This window comes from Castor canadensis, chromosome 15 (genome assembly GCF_047511655.1).
Source record: "Castor canadensis chromosome 15, mCasCan1.hap1v2, whole genome shotgun sequence".
Classification (NCBI taxonomy): domain Eukaryota; kingdom Metazoa; phylum Chordata; class Mammalia; order Rodentia; family Castoridae; genus Castor; species Castor canadensis.
Genome location: NC_133400.1, coordinates 47,853,844 through 47,876,862, shown reverse-complemented (window position 1 = coordinate 47,876,862; position 23,019 = coordinate 47,853,844). Strand labels below are relative to the sequence as shown.

The 23,019-nt window shown below is 55.6% G+C and overlaps 1 protein-coding gene across 24 annotated transcripts in view; it reads left to right on the top strand.

The window, feature by feature from the left end:
• Obscn (obscurin, cytoskeletal calmodulin and titin-interacting RhoGEF) overlaps positions 1-20,439 on the top strand; it is a 189,488-nt gene extending 169,049 nt beyond the window's left edge. For 14 of the 24 annotated variants that reach the window (XM_074056091.1, XM_074056092.1, XM_074056090.1 and 11 more), the window contains 26 exons: positions 3,995-4,192; positions 6,913-7,009; positions 7,399-7,523; positions 8,001-8,113; positions 8,368-8,536; positions 8,733-8,817; positions 8,921-9,121; positions 9,619-9,679; positions 10,145-10,222; positions 10,560-10,732; positions 10,921-10,947; positions 11,687-11,839; positions 11,939-11,984; positions 12,329-12,406; positions 12,701-14,669; positions 15,309-15,389; positions 15,626-15,736; positions 15,838-16,005; positions 16,973-17,095; positions 17,279-17,449; positions 17,973-18,057; positions 18,282-18,521; positions 18,796-19,019; positions 19,274-19,349; positions 19,583-19,732; positions 20,121-20,439. In XM_074056091.1, the coding sequence (XP_073912192.1) occupies positions 3,995-4,192; positions 6,913-7,009; positions 7,399-7,523; positions 8,001-8,113; positions 8,368-8,536; positions 8,733-8,817; positions 8,921-9,121; positions 9,619-9,679; positions 10,145-10,222; positions 10,560-10,732; positions 10,921-10,947; positions 11,687-11,839; positions 11,939-11,984; positions 12,329-12,406; positions 12,701-14,669; positions 15,309-15,389; positions 15,626-15,736; positions 15,838-16,005; positions 16,973-17,095; positions 17,279-17,449; positions 17,973-18,057; positions 18,282-18,521; positions 18,796-19,019; positions 19,274-19,349; positions 19,583-19,732; positions 20,121-20,298 (5,180 nt within the window). In that variant the 3' untranslated portion in view covers positions 20,299-20,439. Of the gene's footprint in view, positions 1-874; positions 2,594-3,994; positions 4,193-6,912; positions 7,010-7,398; positions 7,524-8,000; positions 8,114-8,367; positions 8,537-8,732; positions 8,818-8,920; positions 9,122-9,618; positions 9,680-10,144; positions 10,223-10,559; positions 10,733-10,920; positions 10,948-11,686; positions 11,840-11,938; positions 11,985-12,328; positions 12,407-12,700; positions 14,670-15,308; positions 15,390-15,625; positions 15,737-15,837; positions 16,006-16,972; positions 17,096-17,278; positions 17,450-17,972; positions 18,058-18,281; positions 18,522-18,795; positions 19,020-19,273; positions 19,350-19,582; positions 19,733-20,120 lie in introns of those variants that run through there. The other 10 variants (XM_074056102.1, XM_074056097.1, XM_074056081.1 and 7 more) reach the window with 6 other exon arrangements.
• Positions 20,440-23,019: the final 2,580 nt, after the last annotated feature.

Sequence of the window (23,019 nt, the reverse complement as noted above, 5' to 3'; positions counted from 1 at the left end):
GGGCTGTTGGTGCTAGAGGACTTTACTGACAAGTATGCTTCTGACACTTGGCTCTGTGGAGGTTCTGAGCCTTTTTACCCTCTCTGTCAACACCTATGAAGAGCTGTTGCAGGGTCAGACAAGAACTTGCAGAGTCCCTGGCCAGTGCCTAGTGTGCATCCCATGCTCCTGCCCTTGCATCTGCCTCCTCCCCGCCACCCACACCCCATTTTGGCAGATGGAAGCAGGATTGGGGAAGGAGCCTAAATTACATGTCCTGTGATGGCTGAGCCAGGTCTGGAGCTACGTGTCCAGCTTAGGTTTCCCCTCGGCCTGACTGGAGCCTCACTGGCCTCTTATTCCCAGACCCAGAGACCAGGAGCACAGGTTGCAGGTCAGGCAGGAGCTTGGCCGTGTGCATGCAGCTGGCTGTATCAGCTGTCCAGCTGATTGTAGCTGAGGATTTTTGAGGCATGTAGGTGGCACTCTGTGAGAGCTGGCAAGGCACCCTCCCCCATGGTACAAAGCACAAGCCTGCTTGTGGGATGGACAAGGAGGGGAGACTGGCATAGGGGGAAAACTCATTCTGGACCTTTCCTGTTTTTTGGAGGTGTGTGATGTGGCATGAGTCTTCCGAGCACCTTGACTCTTGTTTCGACATCACATGCTAGAGCCTAAGGTTAACCACACAGAACTTTGTGCTTTGTTTCTTTTGCTTTTTAAAACTGAGTTGTGCAGGATAGGCTCAAGTGCATGTATAGGAGTTTGTGCAGTCTCATCCCTTACTCACTCGTACATGCATTAACTTGGTTTCTGGCATACGCTGATGGCATGGTGCTGGGTAAGGCTGCAGGTCTCTGTGCCCACCTCTTCTTGGACCCTCTCCCCCTACCAGAGAGGAGACCATCACCACCGTGGTGAAGAGTCCCCGTAGCCGACAACGGTCCCCTGGCAAGTCACCTTCCCGCTCGCCTTCCTGCTGTTCTGCCAGCCCACCAAGGCCAGGTCCATTGGCCACTGAGCTGCTATACACACCAGGGACCAGCCAGCCCCACAGGATCGAGGTGGAGCCAGGCCGGAAGCCTACCGTGCCCACACTGTATGTGACAGAGGCTGAGGCTCCCTCTTCAGCCCTTCCCCAGGGTGCTGAGCCCCAGCCCAAGTGGCTGGAGGTTGAGGAGACCATTGAAGTCCGGGTGAAGAAGACAGGGTCACAGGGTGCATCTCCTGTCAGAGAGGTACCTGGCAGCTTAGGGGGACTGCTTTTCACCCTACCCAGTGGGACTCCTGACAAGGACCCCAACACCAACAACTCTAACAACAAGTGTGTGGACCAGGAGGCCAGAGCCCAGTGTGTTGGTGAGCCCCTGGTCTTCTGTGTGCACGCTGGAGGCATTGCAAGCCCTGACCTAGAGGAGACCAGGGCCTCCCTGGAGGAGGAGAGTGCCATGGAGGTGGCAGAGGGAGGTGATGGAGAAGAAGACACCTTTGTGATGGAGGAGCCTCAGGACACTGATGGCCTTCGGGGCCGTGACCCCAAAATCCTCACACATAATGGCCGTGTGCTGACCCTGGCTGACCTGGAAGATTATGTGCCCCAGGAAGGGGAGAACTTCGGCTGTAGTAGCCCTGAGTCCTGCATTCCCAATGACCCACCCTGTGAGGTCTCAGTGCTCCAGAGAGAGATTAGTGAGCCTACCGTAGGGCAACCTTTCCTGCTTAATGTGGGGCGCCCACCAGGTCCTGGAGGCCCACCTGGCTTCTTCAGGATGGGGCCACAGGTCCAAAGCTCTGAAGGCATCTCCTTCTTTGTGCGGGAGGCCCGAGCCAGACCTGCGAGCAGCACTCCTTGGGCAGCCTCCTTTTGCACCCAGGTCCAGCGTTCTGCGGACAGTGGCCAGAGTAGCTTCAAAACAGAGGTTTCTACCCAGACAGTCAGCTTTGGGACTGTGGGAGAGACAGTCACTCTGCGCATCTGCCCAGATGGGGACGAGGCCTCTGGCCCCTCTCAGGGCTGAGGCTACACAGGGACAGGAGGGAGAGGGGAGCCCCTTAGGGCCTTGCACCCTGTGGGCATCCACATCTAGCCCTGGACCCCACCCTCCCCCGCCCCCCACCCCCCGCCAACTTACCTTGGATATGTGTGCTCGGACCTACAGCCCTTGCTCTTCTGCAACTTGGGGCTTGGAACTGCCCTGCCTTCCTTCCTGGGCCCTTCCTACCTCACTGGATTTGGTCTTCATCCAGGAAGACTGGGAAGTGTCTACAATGTTGGAATGTGATGAAATCACTTCAAGAAGAGCACTGACTGGGAGCAGCTCAAAGACTCCAACTCTGGGCTCTTTCCTTCTGGCCTGAAGAAGTCTTGGAGCTCTAGACACAAGATGTGGAGCTGGACATTTGTCCTGTACCCACGTGGGTCCCAGCAGTCAGGCCCATCTCTAGGCAGAGGGCTATGGCCTGAGACCCCTCAGTTGGGGGGCTTTCCAAGGCTTGTGTTGTTCCCTCACTAGCTCTGCAGATCTTCCAGGGATTTCTCTGCATGGTGGACACAAGCTCTGTGTGGGGGAAGATGCCCCATCTGTTGGCCCTGATAAAAATAATAAACCAGCTCCCTCCCACTCCTCTCTGCTCTTCTTGCTTTTGCACCCAATAGCTCAGGATCCTACCACTTGTGGGCCCATACCAGCCAACTGCTAGGCCAACCCTCTTTCCTTGACTCCAAGGTCACATTGGAGCCATACAAACCCCTGGGCCTGGCTGCTGGCCTATGGGCTGAGATAAAGTGCCTTCAGGTCCCAGTTTGCCTCCAGGCCCCCAGGTGGACTTTGGCAGCACACAGATCTAGCTTGTCCACACACAGGGGCTGTGGGGCTGCTTCCAGGAACATGGTGTGACCAGAACAGCCCATAATAGTCACTTTGGCTCTGCCAAGGGCCAAGTAGGCCTTCCTGGACAGCTGAGACTGTTGTAGGACAGACGGGGGCTAGGGTAATATAGTGATGCTCTTGCAGCCTGCTGTCAGCATGTAGGGGTTGACTCCATTGTCCTTGACAATTACCCAGGACAATTCTAGAACCCATCTCTCAGGGACAGGGCTCAACTGACTTCCAGCCCTGAGGCCCCAGGGGTGCAACTTACGTCTTGGAGTTGGGGGAGGCGGGATGTTGCCTGTCTAGCCTGCGCCAGGGGTGCCACCGAGGTGCCTGAGAAGGGTCGGGGTCGGGGGGAAGGCTTTGGCAGGGGACCTGCTGGCAATGGACTAGTTGCCTTCCTAGGGCATATGTGTGAGGCTGCTCAGGGTTTAGCAAGCAGGTCTAGAAAGGTCTGCCTGGAACAAGAGCAGGAGCCATGCGTGGCGGGAGACTAAGTGAGAAACTGAGGAAGGGAACCATGTGAAGGGTGCTGGGCCTGGGCTAGGCTCCATGTGGAGGAGAGAAAGCTACTCATCAAGTGGGTCAGGATGGAGACTGGGGATGCCCTAAGAAGTAGACCTATCCCTTGGAAAAGGCCATGGCCAACTGGAACTGGACACCCACCCCTAGAAGTTCCCTGGCCCTTGACACGGCATCAGGCTGCTCCCCAGGTTTGGGGCTGTGAAGCCCAGCACCCTAGAGTCCAGAGTCAGCCTTGAGGTGTGCCAGCCCTGGGATGGAGGATCTGTAGGGATTAGGTGGCACACCGAGGGCAGTATCCTCTGTGAAAGGGCACTTTAGAGAGAGTGTCTAAAGTCTCTAGGGGAGGTCCTGAGCACCTGCAGTTCTGGGTGGAGGAAGCAGCTGCCCCCAGCGTGGGTCTCAGGGCTTCTTTTTCTGGGTTCAAGGCCTCTACCTCCAGGCAGTCTCCTGAGCAAGGAGTCTCCTGAGCTTCACCTCCTGAGTGAAGCAGGTAGAAAAAGCAAGCAGGGGTTGGCCTACCTGGGCAGTCTCTGAGGACTGAGTTGGCTTCTGTCTAGGTACCAGCCATGCCAGACCCCTGGGCCTTACCCTCTTTGTACTAACCCACCTCTTCACAGACACAACCCTGGAGGACTCTATCCACCCTGCCCTGGATGTAGCAGACCAGGAAGTCACATCTGTCCTTCAGAGACTACTGGGCACTGAGGCTCTGGGCTCCTCTGCAGGGGACTTTGCTGGCACCAGCCCAAGGGGGCCACCTGCATTTCAAGAGGCTAGTCCCCTGTCACCAGGCACTGCAGTCTCAGGTGCACCTGGTGAGGCCCGGTGGGGAACTGACTGAAAAGACCTCCTTATCCTGTGCTGATCCCAACCTTCGCTGTCTGACTCTGACTTGAATGTCCATCCCTAGTGTGTGAACTGACAGAGCCCTGAGGACCCTGATTTTGAACCTTGATGACTGATGCCATATGCTGGGGACTCTGGGCAAGGCCTGCCCCTCACTTGGCCTTAGTTTTCCCATCTTTGAAACTTGGGACAGGGCGAGTTCTGGAACTTGGACACAAGTTTGTCTCAGAAGCCAGGGGCCTCCCTTGTTGGTACTGTGCCAGCTGGGATATCTTCTGCTTCTCAGGGATGGTAGAGAAGAGGAGGGGAAAAAGGAGGAGAAAGGAGAGGAGGTAAAAGGAGGGAGTGGAAGACTAGGGGGAAGAGGAAAAAGACAAGGAGGATAGGGAGGAGGATGCAGAGGGAGTGGAGAAGGGAGAGAGAGATGAGGGAGGGGCTGCTCTGTGGGTCACCAATACCCTTCCCTTGGGTAAGCCATGTCCTCCTATTATGGAACACTTTAGGGAATTTTCCCCCAAGGACAGATGGTACATCTGGGGAAACTGAGGCCCCAGGAATGAGAGAGTCCCTGTGATCCCTGCTGCCTGCTTCAGGTGAATCAAAGGGACTATAGCTAGGTGCCCACACTCTGCCTGTATGCTGGAATGAAGCATCTGAGAGGCAGGCGCATCCCCACTCCCTGCCTGGTGGTCAGGGCCAGGGAGGACAGAAAGGGGAAACTGTGCTGAGCCCTCTTGAGGACAGGACTGGAGTGAGGCTGAGCTCAGGGTGGGACATGGCCAACCCATGTCCCTCTGTCTTCCCCTAGCCCCATCTACCATCCAGAGTCTACTGTCTACTGTTTTCTCTGCATCCTGCCTATGTGACTCTCTTGGGTCTGTTGCTGTTCTTGCTCAGGCCCTGTCTCACCTCTACCTTGATCACCTTTACCTAAAGACCCATCCAGGCCCACAATACTGTGCCTGTCTTCTCTGGTCTGCCACCCCATCTTGCAGGGACTTCCGTGGTTCCATTGCTTTTAAGATGAGGCTTCACACAGGGAAGGGCCATTAGGAGAGGGCAGATCTGGGGCTTCAGTGTCCTCCCCAGTGATCTTGGAGTGTATCTGCCACTGATAGTCCCAAGCTTGGACTAACACTTCAGTCTGGCCCATGTACAGTTGGGCATGTGAACCCAACACTGTCCATGTGGCTGCCCAAGCCTTTCCTCAGGGATAGGGTGCTTGAGGGCAAGGGTGGGGGATCCAGCTTCCCCCTGCTAGGCAAAGCGTCCCTTGGCTCTGCTCTCCATGCTCAGATGCTTGGTAGCCCTGGAAAAACACAGGTTCATCTCCAGCTGGCTCGGGTGCTCTGGGAACATATGGGCTCAGGAGTGTCCTCTAGACTCTAAATGCCCATGATTGCCCAGTGTCCCCATCTCAGTCCCCAAAATATGACAGTTTGTTCTTGTCTCATCTGGCAGTGCCAGTGTCTGTGGGTGGGGTGGAAGGACACAAGCAGAGGCTATGAGGACCAGCCTGGCCCTTGTTTTTACCCTTGTCATTGTGTGTGGGATGTGCCCTGCTGGATCACAGCAGATGAATTCCTCATGCCCAGGCACAGTGGCCAAGCAGACAAACCTCTATGTGCCATTCAGCCTGTGCCTGGCAGATTGTGGTCACCATCACAAACATATTTACTTATCTTGCCCAGTGCCTTTCAGAGTGAGCATATGACCCCCACCCCAACCTTGGCTCCATTCCTTCTGCTCATCCTGCCTGGAGTTAGTGCATTTTTTACTTCAGAATCTGCCACAGCCACCCAATGCCCACCTTAACCCTGCCTGTGTCTTACCTATGCCCTGCTTGACCACAGAACGACTTCTAGCCTTGTCCTTAGAGGGTGCAGTGCTTTGTCCCATCTTCCTTCCCCAGCCCTGACCACCAGGTGGGGAATGGGGATGCACCTGCCTCTTGAATGCCACATGCCAGCCTGCAGGCAACGTGTAGACACCTTGCTACCGTTCCTGCAGTTCACCTGCAGCAGGCAGCAGGGCACTGGGGGGCTCTCTCCTACCTGGGGCCTCAGTTTCCCAGACACACCATCTGTCGGCTTAGGTTATCCTAAGTTTCTCCTTGACTGCTGGGTGGATTGGGATTAAGGACCTTACTGTCCTCTGTGGGGTCCCACACCATGCTTCTTGGCAGCTGTGCTGGATAATGCTCATCCGAGTCCTGCCCACACATCACTCCTGCCCTTGGAAAACTGCTGGAACCACTCAGCCCAAATGGTACTGGGATCGTCAGCATGTTCAAAGTTTCCCCATGCTCGTCAGGGTGTGTCCTGGAAGGCACAGGCTGCATATCCAAGTATCAGCCTAGCTGGTGGGCAGAGACCTCAGGGCTGGTGGCCCTAGCAGGGAACAGGACAGTCCTGGCAACTGGCCTCTGCAATGTGGCCAACATACATACATACATTAGTGGACTGTGGACTGAGCCTGGGGTTTGGGGATGTGGATGCTGCCTAGTTCTCACTCATGAATTCACTCTAGAATCACAGTTGGGGGGACCTGGAGCTGCTGCTAGTAGTACCTCTACCCACCCTAGTCTGGTAATATGGAGGCCCACATTGGTAGGCAGCACATGAACACAAGGAGTGTTGCTTAAGCCCCAGCCTGGCTCCATCTCATTAGGCTTCTTGTCTCCCACCAGCTGAGCCCCCAAAGGTCCCACAGCCCCTACCCCACGAAGGCCTGGAGCAGGAGACAGTGACTACTGCTGGGACCCAGGGATGGACTGTGCCCATTCGGTAACCTCCCCCGGCCAGCTGAATTATGTGGTAGAGGACTGTCCTCCACAGGACATTCTGCGGGTGGGCAGGGCAGAGCTAACCTGCTCTGGCCATGTGGCCATGGTGGTCTCATAGCCTTCCAGTCCACTTCTTGCCAACCCCTAGCCCAAACTCGTGGGCAGGGCAGGGAAGAGGGGCCACCCTCTGGTAAGAGGTGTGTGGAGGGGGCTCTGTCAAAGGCCTGAGGCTCTCTGTCTGCACAGCTTGTCCCACAGTTTTTGCTGCAACCCCCTCAAGCAGAGGCAGGTAGGGTCCCCATCTTTTTATGAGGCTCAGTTGCCCAGAAAGCGAGGGCCAGGCCTCCAGCCACTTCAGCTGAGTAATGGCTCACTGTACTGTGATTCTAGGGTGGAAGGAACAGCCTGGCCAGGTGCAGACATGGAGCTGCTACTCTGGGATGTGCACAGAGAAGTGGTCACGGAGACCACACAAAGGACTTACTTGTACCAGGCCACTGATGCTAGCGCTGCAAGTATGGGAGTGTGCCAGCTGGGTTGTGTGTGCACCTGTGCCCAATATGGCAAACATTTGCATGAGGGGTCTGCTAAAGTCACCCAGCATGCTTCACCCCATGTTCCCCTCACCCCTTCTCTCCATGTCCCCTTGGAGGGCAGAACCCTCCTTGGGAGAAAGGCAGGCCAAAGACAGATTTGGGGGTCCCTGTCCTCAAGGGTGACAGTCCAAATTAGCACATTCTTCCTACTTTGGCTTGTATATCCTCATGGCTGCTTGGCCAGCTGAGGTGATAGCTGGAGAGACAGTAGGTAGATGGAAAGAAACACTTCCCAACTGCCAGAGGCCTGGACATTCGGGGGTGGTGGGGGGAGACAATTATGTGGGAGGGAGGTGGGCCCCATTGCCCTGAGGTTCAGCCCAGGGTCACCGACCACCCGTGCACAGCAGGCAGCCAGGGCATTGTAGCCACAGGTTTCCTTCCCATCTCTTCCAGGGCCCCCATCCATGCAGGTCACCATCGAGGATGTGCAGGTACAGGCAGGTGGCACAGCACAGTTTGAGGCTGTCATCGAAGGCAACCCACAGCCCATAGTGACTTGGTACAAGGTAGGAACAGGCCCAGGCGAGGCAGGGTGGGGGTAGCCTTCAGGAGCTGGAGTGTGTGTGTGTGTGTGATGGGGGTTGGGGGTGGGATCATGCAAACCCTGTAGTGCCACACGATCCTGCATTTCCCCACATTGGCTCTGGGCTGGACATGCAGCAGGTGTTGGAAGCACCACTCAGTAAAGGATGGGGTGGACCACAGGTGCCAGAGTCTCCCAGGATGGGCTGATGGCAGCTGGCCTATCCTGTGTCTCCAGGATGATGTCCAGCTAATGGACAGCACCCGGTTCAGCCACCAGCAGGATGGAACCACATATTCCCTGGTGTTGATGGATGTGGCTCAGGACGATGCAGGTGTCTACACCTGTCTTGCCCATAATGATGGTGGACAGGTGCTCTGTAAGGCGGAGCTGATGGTCCATGGGGGTGAGTTGGTTGACCCTTCCCAGGCCCTGGGCAGGCTACAGGTCTCCACGTGGCATCCTCTGTCTCCACTGTGGCACCTGGACTCATGGGTTCCCAGAGGCTCCCATAAGCCCAGGACTAGCAATGAAACATCAGGGCACAGTGGGACCAGGGAGGTCACCTCTGTTCATATTGTCTACTTCCTATGCTTTGACAGCAGGGGACAAGAAGCCAGACTCAGAAAAACAAAGTTGTCGGAGGAAGCTGCATTCCTTCTATGAGGTCAAAGAAGAGATTGGGAGGTATCTCTCCAGTCCCTTTCCCCAGGATCCCCTGGGAGTCCCCAGGACCCCTCAGCACAGAGTGTTCATTGTAGGCTTCCTTCTCTCCTTCCCTTCTCCCTAGGGGTGTATTTGGCTTTGTGAAAAGGGTACAGCACAAAGGAAACAAGATGTTCTGTGCTGCCAAGTTCATCCCCCTGCAGAGCAAAACTCGGGTCCAGGTATACCAGGAACGAGACATCCTGGCCACACTCAACCACCCACTGGTCACTGGACTGTTGGACCAGTTTGAGACCCGGAAGACCCTTATTCTCGTCCTGGAACTGTATCCTGCTCTTGATTCCCTGGGTTCAAAGAGAAGCAGCAGGCCCCAGACTAGGGTTGGAAGAGCTGTGTACATGGGGTCCATGGGCCTGGCTGGTCATGGTGACAGCTCTCTGGGTCCATCAGTCCCCTTAAGGAAGCTGGAAGCTCCCTCACCCATTAGCTGGCTGTCCCTTATCTCTTCTGAGTTCATGTCCTCTTCCTAGGCAGGGGGTGCCCAGAGTGGGCTCTATGTAGAAAGAACGATGCTCCCAGTCCCACCATGCTGCTGCCAAGGGCTCAGTCCCCAGGGTCTGCCTGGAGTTCCTCTCCTTAGGGGTGGGTGCCATCTGGGGTTCTAAGGATCTCTGCCCTGCCCTCCCCTTCTATACCCTGAGCTCCAGCAATCCCCACCCTGGATTCCATGAGCCCCAGGCCTTGCCTTTCTCTCTGTGAGCATGGGCACCCAACAGCTGGATGTGTTACAAATCCCAGAAGCTTTTCCTTGACCAAGCCCAGGTGCTCATCTGAGGAGCTGCTAGACCGCCTATTCAAGAAGGGTGTTGTGACTGAAGCTGAGGTGACCATGCCCCTGCCTACCCACCATTTGTTTGAGCTGCCTGCCTCAGACCAGCCCTCACTCAGACCTCAGTCTGCAGGCACAGCTCTCTCTGGATCAAAGACCTCCTATGGTTCCCCAGGGCATGCAGGCGTGTCCAGCCCCTCATTCAGGATCTCAGCCCTTTTGCATCCCTATTTAGTCCCCCCCCAGTTGCACCTGCCCATGTGGGCTAGCACTGCCTGTCCCTCCCTGCTTTGCTCAGGCTGTTGCTTCTCATCCATTTAAACTCTCTTTGCCTTTTGGGAATCCCTGGGCCCAGGGACACACAGGATTCAGGAAAGCTTTGCATGCCACCTATACTGTGGGGCTGGTCCCAGGTGCTGAATTGAGGGAGGAAGGTTTGTCTTTGGGAGCAAGCTGGGCATGAAGTGGAGTGGAAGTTGAGGCTGGGCCACCTTACCTGAATACCAGCCTTTGCCATAGGTCAAAGTCTACATCCAGCAGCTGGTGGAGGGATTGCACTATTTACACAGCCATGGCATCCTCCATCTGGACATAAAGGTACTTGCCCCTTGGCACCTCCAAAACCAGAGTGGGGGCAGGTGTGAGCCTGGAGTCCGTAGGTTGGAAAGGCACAGGACTCCTATGTCCAGACACCTGTTAAGACTTGCTTTCTACTAAGGACAGGGAGCTTACTACTTCCAAGTAACCCCATCAGGTGCCTACCTGGCTCTGATGGTGGAGACTGTCCCCACATGATACCCAGTCTGACTTGGGGGTTTCCTACTACTCCATGCTGGTGTCGCAGACCACTTAGTTCCCCTCTAGGCCAGAAAGCCCAAGGAGTCACCTCCTTTTGAGGTGTGGCCCTTACTTACTCCCCAACTCTGCCTGACAGCCCCCCAACATCCTGATGGTGCACCCTGCTCGGGAAGACATTAAGATCTGTGATTTTGGCTTTGCCCAAAAAATCATCTCTTCAGAGCCACAGTACAGCAAATATGGCTCTCCTGAGTTTGTGTCCCCAGAGATCATCGAGCAGCATCCTGTGACCCAGGGTTCTGATATCTGGTGAGTTGGGTGGGCCAGTCTGCAGGGCTGTGGTTATCCTGGGACCATCTTCTCCTCCATTCCTGGGGAGTCGTCTGGCAGCTGAGTGGCCCTCCAGCCCTGAACTCCCTTATGCCTCCCTGTGTGCTCACCTCTTGCCTATGGGCAGGGCTTGAGGTGACTCACAGTGTGTGGTTTTATTCCTGCAGGGCCATGGGAGTAATTTCCTACCTCAGGTGAGCAGACCCTGCCTCTGTCAGCAGCTTCCTCAAAGCTGACCCTGTCCCTGCAGACCCACGGAGGCCTGATGCTCTGCTGGCCACTCTCCAGATTAGACCTGAGACCCATGGGTCAGCTATCTTGGGACCAGGCAGTCAGCCAACCCTGATAAGAGTTTCCCACCCAGTGTTTCTCAAAAACACCTTGTCATGAGGCAGTGCTGAGTGGCTTCCCTGCAGGGTTCGGGGTGGGGGCTGGGGTTTTCCAAAGGACACTCAATGACTACTGCTGCCCTAGGGATGCTGGTAGTATAAACTGAGCCTGGATCTCCTCTACAGGTTGAACCCTGATTCCAGCCCTAAGACAAGGCTGGTGCTTAGCCTGAACTAACCTTGAATCCTTGTCCCATTCTGGACCTGAATCTCCATCTCAGGTTAAGGCTAGGTGCCACCCCAAGCTGACTGTGGATCCCTATCTCACCTTAAACCTGGATCCCCACCTCAGGATAAGTCTGGGTACCCCTGAAGATTAACTATTCCTTAATCCCTGTCCTAGTTTGAGCCTGGATCCTCCCCCTAGGCTGAGCCCAGATATCATTCCAGGTTTTGCCTGGATCCTTGTTCCAAGCTGAGCCTGGTCCTGGATCTTTCTGAACAAGCCTGAGATACTTGCTGATTCTCAGGGTAGGATGGGAGTGGTACAAAGCTCATCCCATCAGGGTTTTATTTGAGGGCCAGATCCCTTCTCTGCTTTCAGCCTAACCTGCTCATCCCCATTTGCTGGTGAGAGTGACCGAGCCACCCTCCTGAACATTCTGGAGGGACGAGTGTCTTGGAGCAGCCCAGTGACTGCTCACCTGAGTGAAGATGCCAAGGACTTCATCAAGGCCACACTGCAAAGGGTTCCAGAGTGAGTGCTGACCTGCCCTTCCCCTTCCTTGGATCTAGTCAGGTATGACCCCAGGAGCAGCTGACCACCTGGTCTACCTGGACTCTCCTCTCCCTCCAGGGCCCGACCCAGCACCTCCCAGTGCCTTGCCCACCCTTGGTTTCTGGTGAGTAGGCTTGGCCTGGGCTCAGCCCCATACTGTAAGGAAGTGAAACCAGCCAATTTAGAGATGTTCATGCCTTTGCATTGGCAAGAGGGTCCTGTGACCCTCACAGAAATTGCCAGAAAGTCAGGAACAATGGGTAACTGTCCCCTCTGATCTGGAGACTTTGACCTAGGCATCTAGGTGAGGGCTTGGAATTCTAGATCCAGAGTCTAAGAAGATGAGACTCCTGAGGTCCCAGGGCAGGGGCCAGTCCACCCTTTTCCAGCTGGGCCTCCATCCTAGGAGGGGCCCACATCAGGGCACCAGGGTCTCCCATTAATGTATCCACTCCCCTCCCACTCCAGAAGTCCTTGCCTGCTGAGGAGGCCCACTTCATCAATACCAAGCAGCTCAAGTTTCTTCTGGCCCGAAGCCGCTGGCAGGTGAGCTGCACCTACCCCAGGAGGGGCTGGAGGCCAGGGAAGGGAAACTGAAGCCCTGAGAAGACTAGCTGTGTACACCACCCAGGCCAGAGTGCTGGGGAACGAGGCTGGTCTGCCTCATCCAGGATCTGGGGCCCTTTGAGTGTGCAGAGAGGAGGGAACAGTCATTGTGTGGTGGGTGCAGACAACTCCAGTTGTCCTGGGGCTCCCTCTGAGCCCACTGGGAGCAGGCACCTGGTCCTGTGCCTTGACAAACCATGCTCACCTGACATTCCTCTGTTCCTCTACCCCCAGCGGTCCCTGATGAGCTACAAGTCCATCCTGGTGATGCGCTCCATCCCTGAGCTGCTCCAGGGCCCACCTGACAGCCCATCACTGGGAGTGGCCCGGCATCTGCTCAAGGATGCCAGTGGCTCCTCCAGCTCCAGCTCCTCCTCAGACAATGAGCTCGCCCCATTTCCCCGGGCTAAGTCGCTTCCACCCTCCCCAGTGTCCCACTCTCCGCTGCTACACCCCCGGGGCTTCCTGCGACCCTCAGCCAGCCTGCCAGAGGAGGCTGAGGCCTGCACACCCACTGAGGCTGGGGCCTCGCCAGTGTCCTTACAGGGCACTGGGCCACCAGTAGCCCCTGGCTTTGTGCCCAGGCACAGTGTCATCAGCAGCCTGTTCTACCAGCAAGCTAGTGAGGGCTCTGAGCGTGGGGGCCCAGCCTCAGGGGGCAGACGGCATCCAGCTAGACGGTGGCACCTGCTAAAGGGCGGGTACATCGCAAGGTCTCTGCCTGGCTTGCGTGAGCCACTGATGGAACATCGAGTGTTGGAGGAGGAGGCTGCCAGAGAGGAGCAAGCCACATTGATGACCAAGACACACTCCTTTGAGACTGCCCCGCAGCTACCCAGTTCCACTGCCCAAGAGACCCCTGGCTGCAGCCACTCCCTGGACTATGACCCACCAAGCACAACCAGCCCCTCCTCGGAGACCCACTGCGAAGGACAGTGTCTAACCCCAGTACCCTCAGGGTTGACTTGTGAGGTTTCTGCTAGGGACATGGGGCATCCCAAGGGTGAAAAGCCCTCACTCCCATCTGCTAGTGGTGGCTTGGGACCTGCTCAGCAAGAGGGATCATCCAAGGACAGCCATCGAGGGAAGCTAGACCCTTTCTGTCATTCTGAACTGGGTTCTGCCCCCCAGGAAGACTGTGGCCCCTCCTCACAACCACTTGGCTCTTTCTGTCCAGGGCCAATCAAGGAGGCCCTTTTGACACCCTGCAGCCCCTTCCTCTCAGAAGAGCCCCAGGCAACCCCCTCTCCAGCCCAAGCAAGCCCCTTGTCAAGCTCTAAGAAGGAGCCTGACATCTCTCCACCTACGAGGTCCTGCCCAAGCCTTTCCAGTTCCCTAGGGCCAGTTTCCCAGGCAGGCACAGAGTCCAGCCCCTCCCCAGCTACCAAGGACTTGTCCCAGGAGGCTGGGGGTTTACCTGCCTCTACACCCCCCCTACCACGACGTCAGGAGCAGGCAACCACTCGAAAGTTCTCCCTGGAATCCCGTGGGGGCTATGCGGGGGTGGCAGGATATGGCACCTTTGCCTTTGGTGGGGATGCTGGAGGCCTGCTGGGACAGGGTCCCCTGTGGGCCAGGATGGCCTGGGCATCCTCCCAGTCCTCAGAGGAGCAGGATGAGGCTGGAGCTGACAGCCCTCAACCCCAGGCCAATTTAGGGCAGGTACCCGATGCCAGCAGGGCTCCTCTGAGGGCCTCCCCAAAGCAGATCTCCTGGGATGAAGCTGGGCAGGTCTCCTTGGTGCAGATCCGGGACCTGTCGGGTGATGCGGAGGCAGCTGACACCATATCCCTGGACATTTCTGAGGTGGATCCTGCCTACCTCAACCTCTCTGATCTGTACGACATTAAATACCTACCATTTGAATTCATGATCTTCAGGAGGGTCCCTAAGCCTTTGGAGCAGCAGGAACCACTATCCCCTGAGGCAGAGGCTGGGGAGGGGCTGGCAGAGTTCTCAGAGGCTTCCTGGCCCTGGCCCCGTGAGCTGGGTCTGGAGATCACAGAGGAGTCAGAGGACCTGGAAGCACTGCTGGGAGAGGCCACCGCAGGCAGGAAGCGCACGTGGTCCCCTACCCGCAGCCTCTTTCAGTTCCCCCGGAGGAACCTGCCAGCAGAGGAGGAGCCTGTAGAGCTTGGACTGCGCCAGAGAGTGAAGGCTTCCATGGCTCACATCTCCCGGATCCTGAAGGGCAGGCTAGAAGGTGACAGCCCCCATGATTCAGTGCATCTGTGTGTCTCTCCTGCACCCATGGAGTCACCTTGCCCTCCCATGCCCAGGGATAGACAGCTCAGGGTCTCCTCCCTGGTGCTAGATGCCCACACCTCCTGGCTTACCCTGTGGGCCTCAACCAGAGTCCTGGGGGTCACCCCTGCAGCCCTTACACAGCCCTCCTTATTGGACATCTGAGACATAACAACTGCAGATGTCTGGAGACAGCTTCAGGAATGGACCCCTGTAGAGTGAGGCAAAGTTCACCAGGACCTCAGGCCCTCTGTCTCACCTAGAAGCCTCCCTAACCTCAGCCTTCCCTGACCCTACGCCCTCCCATCACCAGACCCTCCACAATCTCAGACCCTCTTGGCCCCAGGTTCTGAATCCAAGTCACCAGTTGTCCCTCAGGCAAGGCCTGTGTCCCATGCTGTAAGGCCTCTTAATGCCCCTGACAGCCCAGTTGCTGAGGGAGGATGGGAACGGTGGCCTCAGCATGTTTAGCTCCATTTTTTCACAAACTCCATGGGGTCCTGGCCTTTCTCCTGTGTCATGGAAATCTAGAGTGTAGGGTAAGGAAGCTGTTGCTGCTGAAGACCAGGCCTCCTGACAGGCCCCTTCTCTCCTGCAGGTCCTGAGAAGGAGGAGCCTCCCAGGAAGAAGGCAGGCCTAGCTTCCTTCCGGCTGTCAGGCCTCAAGGGCAGGGACCAAGGTTAGCAGGCTCTCACTGCTTGCAGAGACCTGACTCCAACTGCCACAGTGCCTGGACCAGTAGGGCCAGCTCCCACACACCACAGGGGGCTGGAGCCCAGCTGGAGGGCTCCATCATGGTGGGCTGAGCAGTCTTGGAGGGCTTCTTGTTGAAGATCGGGCAAGGACTGGATGGGGTCCAACCTGAGCTTTCTGGCCTGAAGGTCTCCTCAAGGCTCATTTCATGCCCGTTTTCAGCACCGTCCTTTCTAAGGGAGCTCTGCGATGAGACCGTGGTCCTAGGCCAGTCAGTAACCCTGGCCTGCCAGGTGTTGGCCCAGCCAGCTGCTCAAGCCACCTGGAGCAAAGGTAAGGAGCTGTCCTGGAGTGGGGGTGAGAACGGGGGTCAGCAGGAGGTTGTTGCTGTCCAGGAGAGAAACTGAGGCCTGCTCTGTTCTGTTCTGCCACAGATGGGGCCCTCCTGGAGAGCAGTGGCCACCTCCTCATTTCCTCTACTCTGAAGAACTTTCAGCTGCTGACCATCCTGGTGGTGACCACAGAGGATCTGGGCGTGTATACCTGCAGTGTGAGCAACCCGCTGGGGACTGCAGCCACTACAGGCATCCTCCGGAAGGCAGGTGGGTGGATCTTGTTGGAGGTCTCCACCAGGCCAGTGAGGCTGGCCAGAAAACCTTATCTCCTTTCGTGAGGTGAACAATGCTGGCTCCTTCCATTGTGGGAGCCTGGGCAAAGGGTGAAGGGGCCATCTCTGACGTCTCAAGGCTCATACAATGACCACAAGGTGTCTACATTCTCCCTGAGCAGCCCTGCTCCTGATGAGGCTGGGCATGGTATCTGGCTGCTATAGGTACCTCCCGGACAGCCAAGGTCTGGAAGGAGCCACAGGAGGCTGCAGAAGGTTTACAAAAAGATGGAGCTACTGGGTGGGGCTGAGCTGTCAGGAGCCCCTGAACTAGTCTGGAAGAAGCAGTATGACCAGGAAAAGAGAAAGAGCCAGATATGGTTGCTGACATTACAGAGCCTGTTTGTACACTCTTGCCGGAGAGAAAGCCTGTGTACATGCCTGTTTGCCATAGAATTCGGCTTCTCAGCCTGCTCACACTACTCCATCTTCCTACATTGCTCCCCTGCCTACACAGTGCCTGGGGACTTTTAGGGCAGCCAAGATGGGGGCTATTGGCATAGCTCTGGAACCTCTAGCGTGGTTTCCAGAGAGGCCAGCCTGCATTGGCTGACCCCACATGCTCTGTGCTTTGGCACTAGGCAGAGCTGAGCCCCTGGGGCAAGGACCCTCTGACCAGGGCTTGGGCCACTCCACAGAGTCCTGAACATGCCCTGGTGAGGTGACCAGCTCAGGAGGGGGTCCTGGTAGAGATGGCAAGGCAGGTATCTCTTGACTCCCCCATTAGGAGAGACGCCAGGTCTCTTCTACCCATTCTAGCTGGAACCACCCCCTCCAAATGAATGGGAGAAGAGAGGGTGGGCCTGGGAGCCTGGCATCTTTTGAGGGTGAGGCAGAGCCTGTACAGAGCTCAGTCTTGGGGAGCCAAATGCGCACAGTGACCATGGGGCGGCCCCTTACAGAGTGCCCCTCATCCTCCCCACGCCCGGACATTGGGAAGGTGTACGTGGACAGAGTGCTGCTGGTCTGGAAGCCCATGGAGTCCTTTGGCCCTGTGACCTACATTGTACAGTGCTGCAAAGAAGGTACAGGGTGGTATCTTTGCCCATGCTCCCCGCCACAGGGGGTCTCCCTGAGTCTTGGGCCTCCACCCAGGTCAGCAAGGAGGGGCCTCGGAGAGACCTGGCCTGTTTTGTGGCCATGGGCGGCCTTAGGGAAGAGTTCTCCTCCCTTCCCCAACTGCTTCTCACTCACTTCTCTATGGCCAGGTGACAGCTGGACCACCCTGGCTTCTGACATCTCTGACTGCTGCTACCTCACCAGCAAGCTGTCCCGGGGTGGTGTATATGCCTTCCGGACAGCGTGTGTCAGCAAGGCGGGAATGGGCCCCTACAGCAGCCCCTCAGAGCAGGTCCTCCTCGGAGGGCCCAGCCACCTGGGTGAGCCACTCTTGGGTGCACAGGGTAGCCAGTGCACAGGCACCCTTTTGCCCATGGTCCCTGGGGCTGACCATTGTCTTCAGAAGACAGAAAGCTGTGTCTGCACTTTCCAGGGACCCCCCCCCACAACCCTCATACCTGCTGGAAAGCAGACAAACCCTCCCCATATCACCTTGAGAGTTGGTGGGACTTCCTTAGGTGCTGTGTCTGGATTTGGTGGTAGAAGTCTGTAGTTGATTAGTAATGTCCGCTGTGGGCTGAGGAAGGTGCAAAATGGTTTGATTGTTATCCCTGATGCTGTACTGTTCCCCACCATTGTCATGCACACAGTCACTTATGATATGGGGTTCCACATGCTGTGCAACCCTATCCATGTATCCCTGAAAAACGGCTTAATGAATGAGAGATTAGAGTGTGTGGGTCACTTGTGTGGGGCCTGGGAAGGGGTGATGGGAAAGGTGAGGAGAGCTGGGGCTGTCTGTATGCCCTTCCCTGACCCCATCACCTGTCCCTCCTCTCACAGCCTCTGAGGAGGAGAGTGGCTGGGGGCAGCCAGTCCAGCCCCTCCCCAGCACAAAGACCTTCGCCTTCCAGATGCATATCAGGAGGTGCAGGGGCATATGGAATGGTGGGCGGATGGGAATGGTGCCTCAACCTCCCCTGCTAACGCTTCATGCCCCTGTTTTCCAACCCCTCCGTCCCCCTGCAGTGAGCCAAAGCATGTTCCTAGTGCATCTTGTTGCCTCCTGTCCTCACCTCCTTGCTCAGCTTGGTCCTGTTAGTTTGAGTGTGTGGGGACCTCTCACAAGTTTCCTGTGTCTCCCGTACCCAGAGGCCGCTTCAGTGTGGTGCGGCAGTGCCAGGAGAAAGCCAGTGGACGGGCACTGGCTGCTAAGATTGTCCCCTACCAGCCTGGGGACAAGACAGCTGTGCTACGGGAATATGAGGTCCTCAAGAGACTGCGGCACCCACACCTGGCCCAGCTACATGCTGCCTACCTCAGCCCCCGGCACCTGGTGCTCATTCTGGAGTTATGTTCTGGGCCTGAGCTGCTTCCCTGCCTGGCCGAGAGGTGAGTGTGGCACAGGCTGGCCATGACCCACAGATGAACAGACAGATGCTATGGAAGAGGGACTGTGGACACTGTTGCCACCTCCACCTGCCTAACCCCTCAAAGCTGGGGCTCAGAAGAATCTGGGTACTCCCTTCCTGAACCAACTGGGCAGTGGTCTTAGTCCTCACCCATCCCCATGACCCCCCCATTCACTCTTCCCCATGTGCGCCCAGCAATGGTAGGGTAGGACTTACCCATTTAGGGGCCTGTACTGAGCCACATGTGCCCTCAGGGCCTCCTACTCAGAATCTGAAGTGAAGGACTACCTGTGGCAGATGCTGAGTGCCACCCAGTACCTGCATGCCCAGCATATCCTGCACCTGGACCTAAGATCTGAGAACATGATAGTCACAGAGTATAACCTGCTCAAGGTTGTGGACCTGGGCAATGCCCAGACACTCAGCCAGGAGAAAGTGCTGCCCCCTGTGAACTTCAAGGACTACTTGGAAACCATGGGTGCGTGTGGGGCACCTCATCTGTGGTGGCAGGGAGGAGGGCCCCTTCCTGCCATTCCTGCCCTCCCCTCCCAGCTGCATTGATATTCACTAGCCTCTCACTTGGGCCTCCTCCACTGGTATCCCCCACCTGAACCCACTCACCCAACCCACCCAATTGTGCCCATCCACCTGTACCTCTTATGTGTACCCACACATCTGTGTCTCTCATCTGTGCCCTTCCATCTGTGCTTATCCACCTATGCTCCTCTGCAGCTCCAGAGCTTCTGGAAGGCCAGGGGGCTGTTCCACAGACAGACATCTGGGCCATCGGTGTTACAGCCTTCATAATGTGAGTCCTTCAAGGTATCTAGGGAGGCTGTGCCAGGTGGGTGGAATAGGCCCCCATCCCTCTGAGGGTGACCTCAGATTCCCATGTACCCTCACCGATTCATATGACGAAGGGTGACCTCAGTTCCCACGCACCACCATCAAATATGGTAACCTCTGAGTCCCTGTATCCCCTCATCCATCCATCTATTGTAACTGAAAGCCCCTATGGTCACCCACTCCCCACCCACGCAGGCTGAGTGCTGAGTACCCCGTGAGCAGCGAGGGAACTCGCGACCTGCAGAAAGGCTTGCGCAAGGGTCTCATCCAGCTGAGCCGCTGCTATGCGGGGCTATCTGGGGGTGCTGTGGCCTTCCTGAGCAGTGCGTTGTGCGCACGACCCTGGTAAGGCGCCTGACCCAACCTGTCCGCCCTTGCTCCCTGCCAGCCGTTGCTCCTTAAATGCCCTTGCTCCCTGCTCACTCTGGCTCCCAGCCACTCCAACCACGTTCACCTAACCCAACACGTTCACCTAACGCGCCTGCCTCCCACATTCGCCTCATCACACTCTTCGCCTCACCTATATCCTTCTCTCGTTCCGTCTTCACCGCCTGTCCCACTCTGCTCGACCCACGCACCCCACACGCGTCCCGCTGACCCTTCCACTGCGGCACATCCACTCCGCTCTCCTGCCCACTCCACTGGCTTTGCCTGTAGCCCCGCTCTCTGCCCTATCCACTCCACCCTCCTTGCTCCACCCTCCACCTGGTTCCTGACCTTTCTTCTGCCCTAGGGGTCGGCCTTGCGCCACCAGCTGTCTGCAGTGCCCTTGGCTGACGGAGGAGGGCCCCGCCGGCTCCAAACCCGCGCCAGTGACCTTCCCCACGGCTCGGCTGCGCGCCTTCATGCGTGAGCGCGAGAAGCGGCAGGCCCTGCTGTACAAGAGGCACAATCTGGCGCAGGTGCGCTGAGGGTCGTTCCTAAGGAAGCTGGTGTGAGTGTGGGGTCGTCCGCTGGCCCACAGCCTCGGATGCCTCCGCCAGGACCTGCTACAAATGCACAGACCTGTCAAAAACAAAAACAACAACAACAAAAAAAAGCATGCAAAACTGGCCAGAGTGTCTTCTGTTTTGTTGAGGCACCTGTCACCTTACTGGTGTTAGAAATTCTTTAAGATATTGGGGTGTCACAAGTGAGACGACACTACTCAGAAGTCAATAGGAAAGGCAAAATTTACTTCTGGAGAAGGGTGAATACCAGAAAGTCTGGGAAGCAAGCACACCTGGCAGGAGGACTGCAGGGGGTTTTATCTGAAGCCATGCTGCCCCTCCCCTGCCCCTGGATTGAGCAGGTTTTGGGCTCACAGTCTATGAGGTTGGCTAATTAGAAAGCGGCCAGGTTAGGAGGGGACTTTGGGAACAAAGACGTTTTAAAGAAACAGCTGGTTTTGGTTATCAGCTCCGGAACCAGGGCATCTAGTGGAATTCTTGCCCTTGAGGATAACAACCCTTTGTTCTTAATAGAAACTTTTATCATATTAAGCAGAATCTATGACGTGAGCATAAGGGAAGAGCTAGTGAGAGTAACATTTGTAACAGCAGTGATTACTGATTAAATCCTTTGACAGAAAAGACCCAACTTAAGTTGATTCTCCCATTGGGGCCTTCCCTGTGTCTGCCCACACTCCCTATAGAAGTAGATTCCTAGGACCTTTGGCTCTTTCAGGCTGCTGAGGGGAAGCTTGATTTTTCTACACACTGATGCATTTATTGTGATGTTAGTGTGTAGGCGCTAACATCACAGGTACCGACAGACTTTAGTTTGCTTTTTTCCTGCCATGGGCATGAAGCTTGTTCCTGAAACATCTTGATTATACACAGTGCTTCAATAACAGTTCCTATGAAATGAGCTTCAGGGAGCAACCGCGGACTCTGAACCCAGGCAGTCTTTATCAAGGCCTTTGGCATTTCTGGCTCATGGCCATAGTAAAAAGAGGACCAACCTTCAACATTATATGCCCTGGCTCCCCTACTTCTCCCCAAACATAAGGGATTCCTGGGCTGTGGGTACAGCCATTGTCCAATACTGCCTTTGACAAGTGCTACCTCATGTCCTTTCTCACCAAGTCACCTTGCCTCCTCCATTTCCTTCCACACAAGAAAGGAAATTTGAAACACATGCTGTGTTAGTCAGCTTCCCCTTACCATAACAAAAAACCCAAGACAATTAACTTATATAGAGAAAGGGTTTATTTTAATTCACAGTTTTGGGGGTTCCAGTCCATGATCAAGTGGCCCCGTTTGCTTTTGGGCCTGTGGTGAGGTGGTACATCATGAAGAGAGTACAAGCAGAGCAAAACCACCTATGTCATAAGCCAGGAAGCAAAAGGAAGGAGACAAAGGATCTCCAGCAAGACCCAGCATCTCAGACAGACCACTCCTTCCCAATGGCTCCACCCTATGGAATAAGCTTCAACACTTGGGGCTCTGGGGAACATTTAACATCCAGCCTACACAGAGGTTTAGGCAAGGACATCCGAGACAGGCAGGGAGGTCCTTTTCTTGGATATAAACCCTCTATATAAGAGCACCTGCCTAGCAAGAGTGAAGCCCTGAGATCAAACCCCAATGCCACCAAAAAAGTAATAAATGAATACATACTCCCTCTCACAGAACCCAACCTCAGGTGATGGTCCTCTGAGCAGAGTTGCACCACCTCCTACTATTGTCTCAGCACAGACGGAAACACTCCCCTCTTGACTAAAACAGGTTGCTACTGACTAGTTACCAGATGTGGCTGGCTCTCACTGCCCTCCCTGTGAATAAGAAGTATTGAGACACCCGGTCATAGAATTCTCCTTGCTTTCTGACAGCATCCAATCCAGAATGAATTCTTGTTTCCTTACTTTTCTTTCAAATGACCCAAATAAGCCCAAGACCCATGACTGGTTCTTCTGACAGCTGCTTACCAGGCTTCCCCATGACTCCCAGGGGAAGACTGCATTCTCTTTTGCTGCAGTGAAGCATAAGCCTGACTCTTCTACCATGGCCTTGTTCCTGGGGGCTTAGACTGGAGGGTATAGATATTCACTTGGTTCTCAGCCAATCTCAGGGACCCAAGGATTGTCACATCTGGATGAATCCAGCCTACTTTTCTTTCTCCATCTCCAGACTGACATGCTTGAATACTGGACACCTCCCTTGAGTTTTGATGAACCCAGGATACTTTGAGCTAAAGACTGAGCATCTCCAAAACTGACTGACTGGTCTCCCCCAATATACCCTCCCATCCACTCATTGTCCTACTTACCTCCTGTTTTGCCATTTCACTAGCGTCAATGCACAGACACTCTCTTTATTTTCTTTTGCTATATCAAAATATCTGAGGCTCCTTAATGCATAACGAAAAGAGGTTTATTTAGCTCACAGTTTAGGAGGCTGAAAGTCCAATTTGGATTCCCACATGGATCCAGGCTCTGGTGAGGGTCTCCTGGCTGTGTCACATCACAGTGGATGGGATTAGTAAAAAACAAATTCTGAGATGTCCTCAGTTTAGTTATAAAGGCCAGAGGGTAGAGAGAAAGAGATATAGGAAGTTAAGGAGTTAACAGATGCAGGTGAAATCAACAAAAAAGACTGTTAGGTAGAAACTGTGACTTAAATCCCATCTCTATGGACTGCCAGGCCCCCTGT